Genomic DNA, 11,595 nt, shown 5'->3' on the forward strand with positions numbered 1-11,595 from the left:
TATGTAATTATATATGAAATATTTTTTTCTGGGAAGTTGACCAGCATCAAATTGGATTTCTGAAGTGTGTGAGAAGTGTATTGAAATCATGCAAAATGTTTTATGAAAGCATTTTGCTAAAGAGCTTCTAGAAATTATTGAAGCATACAGAAAAGCGTATCCGAAGTGCTTCATTCATGGTTTGTGAAACATTTAAGAAACGATAATAAAAATGAATTATTGAAACAGAACAGAATGTTACATATCTGCTTTAAGCGGCGCCTACAATGAGATTTTAAGGCGTAAAACTTAAGCTTTAAGCACTAAGCCATAAAAAATTGACCGATAGTAGAGTATTCTCCTCACATTCGATTGGTCAATTTCTTACGGCTAAGAATTTAAAGCTTAAGTTTTACACCTTAAAATCTCATTGTAGACCCCACTTTACAGAGCATTCGGAAAATATGTATAAATATTCGAAAGAGCAAATAATCAATGGAAAGTAAGTGATTCTAAAGCTCAGTTCCACTGATATAAGATTAACTTTTAATCTCGGTTTAACTTATACTGTTACACTTCTTATGTCTGTTTCTACCAACGTAGAATAATTAACTTTAAATTTAATTTAACTTATTTTTTATCTTTTATTTTAGATTTAAGAATTAGAAAAAGACAAATACTTTGTCTACAACCTTGCTTTAAGAGATAAGCCGTAGGCTGTAAGAAATTGATCAATTACAATCGATTATTTTTCTTAATAAAAGAAGGTAAAAAAGTAAATTAAACCGGGATTAAAGTTAAACTATATTACTAGAAATGGACATTATGTTTTTATAAATAGTTTAAATTTAATCTTGGTTAGAATTATAAAAAGATGAAGAGTTAGTTGAACTAAGATTAAAATTAAATTACAATGGTAAAAACGGGCATTAAATTAGAAAAAGATAAATAGAGAGTAAATTGAACTAAGATTAAAATTAATCTTGGTGTGTATTACATTTCAATTTTTATTTTCGCTATAATAGAAAATCATTAAAAGGTCATTAGAAGTAATAACCATTACTGAAAAGTCATGACATAGTCGAAAAAAAAATAACATGGATAACAAAACGCAATTATAATTAATAATGTTACTTCGCAACCCTGCAGACAATATCTGATGCTTTACTTGGAAACGTTGCTGTCCAGTCGGCGGTTCGGCGTATCTCACACCGCGGAAAGAATAGATTTTTTTGCCTAATCTGGAGATGATCATGGAACCGCGAATTCTTCCAATCGGAGCGGTGACTTCATGTTCTTCGCCGGTGAGATTGTCATCGGCGAGCACGACAGCGACGCACGCAGCGAAGAGGATAACGAACAAGCACTTCATGATATTTCTGCAGAGGAAGACAGTTTGGCCTGTCCGAGTTTAATGCAAGTAGGAAACTTACGCACGTGAAACCGGTTAAGCACGTTAAGTGCCGCACCAGCGAGCACTAAAAACATCTCAAGGGCACTACGAGGACTTTTATATATCCAATCGCAAGGAGGAAGACGCGCGCGCTTAATCGCAATTGTTTTTCTGGGAAACTTGACTCTATCATACGATATATTTCCCACAAACAGCGTACGTGAGATCATGCACGGTTTTGTAATTCAAATATGCACGCGCATGGGATTTTGAACCAAAACAAAGTGAGAATTAATGTGATTATCCGTAACGAAATGATCGTAAGAGAGGTCGCAGATAAATCAGCGACTTACAAAAATCATCTTTACATTTATCTCCAACGGTCACAGTTCGCAACATCATCAGTTTTTCCTTTTGGCATATATTTTTCAAATGACATAAATGATAATTGCGAACTGTGTTGAATATTAATGTAAGTTATTATATTTTCCTCAACATGAGGAAATATATAACGAGGAATATATAACGAGTCTTACAGGAAAGATATTACATATCTACAATTCAATCTTACTACAGGAAAGAGATGCACGAAATCACTTTATTGTATTAGCTTTTCCTTTCTCATATTTTCTTTTACATTTTCTTTTACAAGAACAGAAAAATTTTTATTTAATTTCCTTAAAAAATGCAGAGGCTCAAAAATAATTATATTTTTTAATTTTTTAAATATTATTTATATATAGATATTTTTCCTGTCTTTTGAATTCTGTTGAGTTATTTGAAACTGGAGTAATCATACTGAGAAATTATTTAAATCAATATGTTATAACTAAACTATTTCTTTTTTAATTCTTTTAAGTTTTTGCTTTTGTCTTCCATACGATAAGTTTTTTTTTTAGTTACATGACCGTAATTTAAATCGAAATTCGCAGCATAGTCATTCAGATCGCTATGAGCCTGTCTCTTTGGTTTAGCAAGTTCACGCAATCGCTTGGGACAACATCTGTTATTGCTAGCAACGATACGAGCGTAAGTATCTAGAAGAAATGCCTTCTTGTCAAATTGATGAAATGGAACTTGCTTGCTGTCCACTAATTTATGGACTCGGTGTTTACCTGAAAATTTGGAACTTATACAGTTAACAATTGGAAAAAATCATAGATATGAATAAAAAAATGACAACTCTATAGTATATTATATTTACTTCATATATGTGTGGATTTATTATTAGATAGAAATGAAAATTATTTACAATCAATTATACAAGATTTCACCTGTTATGGCATTAGTATATTTTGTAGATGAAGATGAGGTATGAGATGTCGATGTTAAGTTAGAATCTAATTTTTGCTTTTGTTGATTGGATTGATTCAGATTGTCGAATATTTGGCGAGCATTAGTTACCTGAATGTATATATTTTAATGTATTATATTACTACATTTTTGATCTTAGAAGAATACTACTTGAGGCCTATCGAGTTGCGTGTTAATTCCTTTTCCCAAATTTTCGTGTTTAAACGTATTTGTTGGTCGAGTATCACTATTCATATCGCTTTATCCTGCACTGTTTTCTTGCAAAAACAATCTGTTTTCGGATTAATAAGAGAACTTTAATATTCAGCGTCGAGATTTTTATTAAAATTACATTATTCGAATTATTAGAAGCGGATTAAGAATCGTGTTGACTTTAGAAATTTTGATCCAAACTTAAGATTTGTGTGAATTTTTGACAGCCAAAGCAATGATCTCTTTTCCCGTTCGTTATTCAATTGTAATTTCAATCTTTTCTGTCATCGCGCATCATTCAGCATTCTACTTCCGATGTTTCGCCATTTGAGAAACAAGCAATACTTTTCATAAAGTTTGGATTTATATGTAAACAAGTTCTATTTCATTTCACATCCTCCGTTGATTTTTCTACTCGAGATTACTATTTTACTGAGTAACGCATGGAATAATATAAAAATACATGGGAAACCTTATAAAGATTTATTACTACAAAAAATATTAGTGGACGGTATAAAATGTACTTACATATAAGTATAGCAAATTATTTTAAATACAATAATCTCTAAAATTACCAAATCGATAAGTTGCTTGTATTTGGACGCAAAGGCAGCGCTTAGAGATATTGTTTCATTGGACGGATGCAAAGGCAGCAGTTATGTTTACATTTATATATTCAGAAGACTCCGTCTTTCAGTCATTTGTACTTTTATAAAAATATACGTGTAAAATATGTATAAAACAATATTTGAATAATATTTAGAATATATCTTTGAAAATATTAGCAGCATTAAAATATACTAGATTGCTAATTATAATATACACATGCTGTACCAATTGATAAAATGTGCTATTCATTTGTCATCTCTATTTTTTGACCTCGATGAATTCTCGTTCGAGTATTCATGTACAAACACAATCTATAAATTGCGGACTTATACTTATCTACCAAATACGAAAGTGAACGCAATCATAATTATTGTAGCGAACAACGAGTAACTTATCGCTGACGCACCTGCATTACAATCTACGATTCTCCTGGCTCTCATAAAATCTGGCCCGAGATATGTGCTGTATTCCCGCTTGTTTGGCGGGATTACCACCAACTGCTGAGTGGCATCTTGAAAAATGAGATCGCTGTAAGGTGGTCGGCTATAATACATGCTGAAACTGAATTCATCCGGTTCCTTTCGGCCGTAGAACTGTTGTGCATATATAAATAGATTGATATATGCGTTGATCTGCATCTGATTATAGCCGTAATAACCACCGCGTGTAACTATAGCATTGGCAGCGACTTTGCCTAGATTACAGTTCATATAATCTGTTGTTGGGCGACGCGTACCATCTGGGCAAAGCAATTCAAAGTCTTTTGTGAAGGTGTTGCGTGCCCAAAATTCTTTACGCTTGCCATCGGTGTTCTCTGCGACCGTCGTATGCTTCACGAAGGACACGTCACCACCTCCCTCTACCAGACATCTAAAAGCACCTGTATAACCAAAGTAATCTTCGGAAGCATCTCTTCGGCAATATCGGTAGCTCACCCCGTGGCATAAGTCACACATGTTATCGTAAGGCACACCTACAAACAATAAATAACTAATTAATCAAATATTAGATAAGAAAAGTTTATAGACGCAATTGTTATATATGAAAGAATTTACTACTTTTATCAATTTATTTTATTTTATTCTATTAATTTTCAAATTGCAAGCTTAGAACAAAAACCAATTTTCTTCATTTAGAATTTTTAATTAAAAGTTTTTTTTGCTAAAATTTTTTGATATATTAGAATTTTTATTTTGATATGTTAGAATTTTTTTCAGTTACCTATATTATATTCAGTACTAAGTGCGCCTGGCACGCAGGATTTGCTAAAGTATTCCGCAGCTGCACGCACGGAATCGCAACCGTATCCTCTGATCCACTTGTTAGAAATGAGATACGCCAACGGATAAACCCATCCTGCAGCCATGTTGATTCCAGTGTGACAAGTGTTCTTATTTTTTAGATATGTCAGATCTGTATTGTCGTCCTCCTCTTTCGCAACGGCGACAACGTAATAGTCCGGTGTACCCAGATTGTACACTTCAGATATAAATGGAATCAGTTCGAATTGCAATCCAGCAGTGTAGACATCACTGGCATCTAATACAGCTACATCGGCAATTCTACCATAAAGAAAATAAAACTATTACGCCCGTAATTTCATTTCAGAATATATATACGTTAAATACAATATATTTTTCACGTACCCGCTTTTTATCGACTGCATACAATTTATTTGACTATGACCTTTGTGACAAATTAATTCTGGTTTCAATAACTGGGCTTTTAAGGCGATCTACAAACATAGTAAGGATAATTAAATTAATTAAATAAAAGAAGCGCCACTTACAATGTCTAAAGACAGATATTGGAATAATACATCTATATCTAATTTAAATATATTTCATGTGAGACTATATGACAATATGACTACACGCTGATTATTTTTTAGAGTTTCAATCAAATTGAAAAAATAATTCCTCTAAATTTTATGCTACTAACATTTTAAAATCTGTAAAACATTTATTGCGAAAAATATTAAGGAACATTAAAATTAAAAATGTTTAAATGATATTTGAAATAATGTAAATTGTGATATTTTAAGTTATATAGTCTAAACTGTACCTTCATTTTTATGCATTTTTCCATTTCTGGCTCGGATGTAACGCAAAGTGTCATCCGATTTACGGGACAATGACGTACTCCTAATATATGTTCTAAAGATTGTCCTAAATACCCTGTGTATGTTTGATCTTTTTCGGGCAGTTGTACAAAATCACGAGAGGAATCCTAGAAAAATGTATTATAAATAAATTTTAAATAAACGAATAACAAACAAAAAAAACATGAGAACATTAAGACTTACAGAGAATATTAAATTATGCTGCAATCCGTATCTAGGTGCCGATTCATATAATTCAAACATTTCTATCGGTTGCACATTCGCTGGTTCAGTGTTTTCTCCTTCTCTGTTATAATAATTGAATGTGTCATTGAATGCAGGCTTCTCCCATGAATTCAATCCTCCATCTACTCCTCCTCTTCCGTCATTGCCAAACCTTCGGTCGTATCTACTACGATTCCAATGATCTGTGCCATATTCATTCGGATTTCTAAATCCGCCTCTATTATAGTCACCTTCATCAAATCTGTTGTAACCCGGACGATTTTCAAAATCCCTCTGATTGCTATCGTAACCCGGACGATTCTCGAAATCTTTTTGATTATTGTCGTAACCTGGACGATTTTCAAAATCTCTCTGATTGCTGTCGTAACCCGGACGATTCATGAAATTTTCCTGATCGCCGAAACGATTAAAGTTCGTTGTGCCATTTTTATTCTTGTGCAATATTCGAGCAGTCTTTTCCAAAAATCGTTGATACCTTCGACGAGTCTCAAAGTTCGTCGCCGAAGATGTGACTATCGCGCGAGACGGTACGATACCCCAATTACAAGTACTGTAATCATCTACGGACTTGCGAATACCGCTTGTGCATAGCAGTTCGAATTGTTCTTTCTTCACGGAACCTAAAATAATGAGAATTATAAAATGAATATTTTGTCGATTTTTATTTTCTGAAAATTTCACTTATAGAGCTGCATACTGAAGTCGAATGTCGTTGAAGTCATCTCGTCTACAGTCGTGTGCACCAAAAAGGCAATTTCACCTGCTTCAACCAAGCAGCGGAAAGCACCCTCATATCCTGAGTAAGGATCTTTGTTTGTACATTTGCCGCCGGGTATTTCTCCGATGCATAGGCTACACAAGTGATCAGAATTATCACCTGCAATTGAATCCCTAGATTACTTAATTGCAGAATGAAAATGCATCTATATTTTAAACCTATTCTTTATCACTTCATTAGACTGCATTAATCTCAGTTTAACTTGCTATTTACCTTTTTCCAGTTTTAAGAATTAGAAAAAGATAAAGAGTAAAATAAATCAAGAATAAAGTTAATTTACACTGATAAAAACGAAACTTTATTTCACTTTCACCAAACTTCACACACACACACACACATACATTCACATATATGTATTAATTGATTATACATATATTACATATATTAATTACATATATTAAGTACATATATTAATTGATTATATATATTTTTAATTTTTTAAGTATGAATGTATACTAATTCAATTACAAAGAACAGATTCTGGTTTTATGTTAAACTTACCAATCGGATTGTTTTTATCAATTAATGAGTTTACTGCACAACTAGGCCCAAAGAATTTAATCGTTGATTTTACATGATTATTACAATCAATAACTTCCATTCCTCCTTTCTTCATAAGCTGAAAAAATACATTTTATTATATATAAGTGTGTTAAAAATTTTTACATTTAGATACTTTACGTCATAATTTATAAATTTTACTCACACTATTAATGGGAATAACCCAACCTGCTAATGTTCCGACACCAGCAAAACAGCCCTTCTTGCCTCTAAGATCATACAAAGACTGTACATCAGGGAGAGAGCCTTTTTTAATCACTGCGACAGCATATTGATAATTTACGCCACTTTCATATATTTCTTGCATTATTGGTACAAGACTGTGATATCGTCCAGCTATAAAGACCTCTCCTGCATCTAATGTTGTTATCTGAGCTTGCTCGCGGTCCAGCATGGACATACATTCTTCTTTGTTGAAAGCTTGCTTGCATTGCACCGAAAAATAATCATAACCAAAAGAGCCTCTTTCACGATCAATCGCCCTGGAGAAGGCCTGACATTTATTCTGTTCGCCTTCGGAAACTGTACACCACGTAAGTGTGTTGTTGATGTTTTGGCCTATCAGTTAATACATATAATAATTATAATTAATACAGTAACAAGCAGTTAATATATGACAGCTCATTCTACATTTCAACATTCTATAGATCTGTTCTTTGTAGCTGAACTAGTATATACTTTAAAATAGATATATAAATACTTAAAGTTTGATAAAATAAAATAAAAAATTTTTTAGTGCAGTCCAGTGCAAAAAACAGATCTCAGGTACTTCCTATATTATAAATAAAGTTGGATTGCAAGTATCGTAATGAAACAAAAGACAATCAGATTGAAGATATGTTAATTTGATATATATATATATCCATAATCTATATAAGCATGATTATTTTAGATATATATATATAAGCATGATTATTTTAGAGGTAAATATTCATAATTTGCGCATTGCGAAGTGTATGAGCGTGATACTGCGTACCACGATACGATCGATTACTTTAGATGAACTTAACATTCGTCTAAAAAAAATACATTACCGTAAATTTGATGTAACTCTAAACAGCACAGGAACAGTAATAACATGTAATAGTGGAGCCACATCTTTTGCTTAAGCGAATCAATCACACACGGACAACACCCTTGACATGACTACTCCGCCGAATCGTAACGAACTACACCCAACCCTACAACGCGGTGACGTAATCCATTCATTGAAGAAGGATAAAATGAACGATTCGATGCTATGGGTTTGTTCGTTTTAACTGCGCTCGCTTTGCATTGTAGATAGAGCGTATTTTTCTCTAGTACACATTTGAAATGTAAAGAAGATAAAGGAAGGAGAAACATATTGTAAAAAAACAATGAAAGCTACAGCTTAAAAAATAAATTTGTTTCTTGCAGATTTATCATGTTACACTTTCTGCACTTAAAGTGGAATAAAAGAAAGAAAGGAGAAAGAGGACAAGTATAAAAAACAAATCTAATCGTAAAATTTATTCTTTTACGATTGAACTTTTTTTCGCACTTAAAATAATAAAATTAGAATTTTGAAAAGTATAATTACAGTGAAAAAAAAGAAAAAGTACAAAAAACTTAACAAAAGAACAAATCTTGGATTTTCCTTTTTGTCTAATTTTTTTAAGAGAAAGAAAGAAGAAATATAAATATCATAAAAAATTCATCAATAAGATCAAATCTAATATTTATTATTTGCAAAATTCTTATTATGTATTCTTGTACTTTTTATATTTTTGTCCTTTTTTATATACTTTCGTACTTAAAATTTTTGCATTTAAAATGAAATAGAGAATTATCTAAATTAGAGAAGAATAGGAAAGCTATAAAGTATAAAAGCTTCTATAAATAATAAATCTTTGGATTTTCGTTTTTCCTTTTCCAATTTTATATCTATCTCATTTTAAGTGCAGGAAATACGATATGGCATAACGAACAGACTCTCTCAATGGAATTTCAGAAAATCCGTAATTCCGGAAAATCGCGGAATATGCACGAGTATCAACGAGCATGTTGGAGTATGCGATTCGGCGCAAAGTGATAGCGAGCATTGTGATCTGTCAAGATTGCGAAACTGTCAAGTTGCGGTGGCGAATTTCTCCTACAAAAATAACATGAACGACCAGAACGATTGAGAAAGACGTAGATTCGAGCTGCGATTACTGCGAGCAGCACTAGAGTATGACTAGAGAAGTCGACGATGCACGAGTCGCATACGCGAGTCGGATCATTACGTGATGCTCGCAAGTTCGCGAGAGACGTGTGCACTTTGCACGAACACGACGTTCGCAGAACAATTTTGTCGTACGAACTATAGTGCAACTGAAAGACACTTCGTACTCCGATGAAGAAGCAGTGAGCAGACAGATCGTCGTGCACGAACTCGATTGAAAGAGAGAGATTTGCGATGTCGATGGCCTTTTAAAGACATGCCGCTTCTCATGAAGTACTTCACAACAATTCTATGTCAGAATATTCATTTGATTATCAATTGCATTATTAATCATCACTATAAAAGTAATTTTAAGAATAACATTGTGAATTATATTGTTTTTGGATTCGCTTTTTTCCGCTACGATTGAGCACTTAAAATTTTCTAATAATAATTCTTCTTTTTGAAGAAAACTTCTCTTTTCCAAGAAGATATGTCACTAACAGATATCAGTGGAACATTAAAGCAGTATTTTTTTGTCAATTAATTATTAATATCTGCAATCTATATTTTATATGAGATAATTTCTGCTAACATTATTTAGCATGGACAATATTTGGAAAAGCACAAGATTTAAATATATCTTTGCTTGCATCTTGATCACGTTCGTCACATCATGTATAATTAGCATATCTCCCATCAGTATCGGTTAGTTATTGACATATTGAAAAATATATCACAATATATTGTGATAAAATGGTTTTTTTAACTATGATTTTATTATTTCAGATGAGTGCAAGTGTGAAGCAAATGCTCAACCAAATAAACATCTCAAGCAAATAACTGATGAGATCAATGGACGTAAAAAGAAAGCTGAACATCAATTGGCCATACTAGTGCCATTTAGGGATCGCTTTGAAGAATTATTAATATTCGTACCATATATGCAAAAATTCCTAGACAAACAAAATATAGATTATCATATATTTATATTAAATCAGGTATTGTAGTTCTAAAATCTTGTTAGTAATTAGAATACTACTTGAATATATATCTCATATTTATTTTTTTTTCCAGGTGGACAGATATAGATTCAATCGAGCGTCCCTTATAAACGTAGGCTTTCTCGAAACAGAGAAAGCGTTTGATTATATTGCAATGCACGATGTAGATTTATTGCCTATGAATGATCAGTTATCGTATGCATATCCAAGTACAGGACCTCATCATATATCGTCACCAAACTTACATCCCCGATATCATTATTTTACCTTTATTGGTGGTATATTACTTATTAAAAGGTTTGTTTAAAATTGTAATAATAAACAGTGATATAAGTTATATTTAGATCACTAGATAAATAAATAAAATAAATAAAGAAGTGCCAAATACAGTTGAAGCTGGAGCTTAGTAATAATAATAATAAATGTGAAATTAAATCACAAAGAGATAATACATTATTTATTATTGTTGAATATGCATTTTTGCAGGGAACATTTTATACAAGTAAATGGGATGTCCAACAAATATTGGGGATGGGGTCTCGAAGATGATGAGTTTTATGTTAGATTGAAAGAGGCTGGCTTGAGCGTCAGTCGTCCACAGAATATATCAACAGGAACGCATAATACATTTAGGTGAGATTCATTTTATGAAATTTTGTTAATTTCTGTAAGATATTATATTCGTCATAAGATATTAAATAAAACTAGATATAAGTTAACACTTATCGTTGTATGCAACACTACTTTAAGTGTTAATATGAAATATGTATTACAGGCATATACACGATAGAAATCATAGAAAGAGAGATATGACGAAGTGTTATAATCAGCGAGAGATTACTAGGAAAAGAGACCGACAAACTGGCTTGAATAATGTCTCATATAAAATATTGGATACAATGAAGATGACTATATCAGATACTTCCCTAACAGTTATTAATATCTCTCTTCTGTGCGACAAATCAAGCACACCTTGGTGTGAATGTGAAAAACTAGTCGGATCGAAGGATCAAGGGAAATCGAAAGAGAAAAAGAAAACTAATAATAATAAACTCGCAACTGGATTGTAATTATAATCTTACAATTAGTAATTTAATTGTTGAAGGTGTTATAAATGTACTCAAAAACAATCTTCACATTCTTCCATTTTTTTATGTACTCGACTTAGATAAAAATAAAATAGTTCCTTACAATTTGTTCTCATACATTGTTTATATAGAAAATTCTATTTATAAATTATTTATATATATATAT

At 32.1% G+C, this 11,595-nt stretch overlaps 3 protein-coding genes across 3 annotated transcripts in view; 1 reads left to right on the plus strand and 2 right to left on the minus strand.

Moving 5' to 3' along the window:
* Positions 1–1,484, minus strand: part of LOC108687385 (esterase FE4-like) — a 5,825-nt gene extending 4,341 nt beyond the window's left edge. Inside the window, exon 1 of the mRNA XM_018193116.1 lies at positions 1,148–1,484. Coding sequence (XP_018048605.1) covers positions 1,148–1,351 — 204 coding nt within the window. The 5' untranslated portion in view covers positions 1,352–1,484. The remainder of the gene's footprint in view (positions 1–1,147) is intronic.
* A 1,862-nt stretch (positions 1,485–3,346) lies between these two features.
* Positions 3,347–8,344, minus strand: LOC108687312 (melanotransferrin). The gene is made up of 9 exons (XM_018193003.1): positions 8,208–8,344; positions 7,319–7,731; positions 7,114–7,231; positions 6,532–6,711; positions 5,793–6,454; positions 5,552–5,716; positions 5,134–5,222; positions 4,709–5,049; positions 3,347–4,460 (listed from the first exon to the last, which is right to left on the minus strand). The coding sequence occupies exons 1-9, from the start codon at positions 8,269–8,271 to the stop codon at positions 3,820–3,822; spliced, it is 2,673 nt and encodes an 890-aa protein (XP_018048492.1). The 5' UTR covers positions 8,272–8,344; the 3' UTR covers positions 3,347–3,819.
* A 1,489-nt stretch (positions 8,345–9,833) lies between these two features.
* LOC108687328 (beta-1,4-galactosyltransferase 7) lies at positions 9,834–11,531 on the plus strand. The gene is made up of 5 exons (XM_018193028.1): positions 9,834–10,045; positions 10,127–10,338; positions 10,415–10,638; positions 10,828–10,974; positions 11,117–11,531. Exons 1-5 carry the CDS (start codon positions 9,943–9,945, stop codon positions 11,409–11,411), a joined length of 981 nt encoding a protein of 326 aa, XP_018048517.1. The 5' UTR covers positions 9,834–9,942; the 3' UTR covers positions 11,412–11,531.
* The last annotated feature ends 64 nt before the right edge of the window (positions 11,532–11,595 follow it).

Source organism: Atta colombica, unplaced genomic scaffold (genome assembly GCF_001594045.1).
Source record: "Atta colombica isolate Treedump-2 unplaced genomic scaffold, Acol1.0 scaffold205, whole genome shotgun sequence".
NCBI classification, from domain to species: Eukaryota; Metazoa; Arthropoda; class Insecta; order Hymenoptera; family Formicidae; genus Atta; species Atta colombica.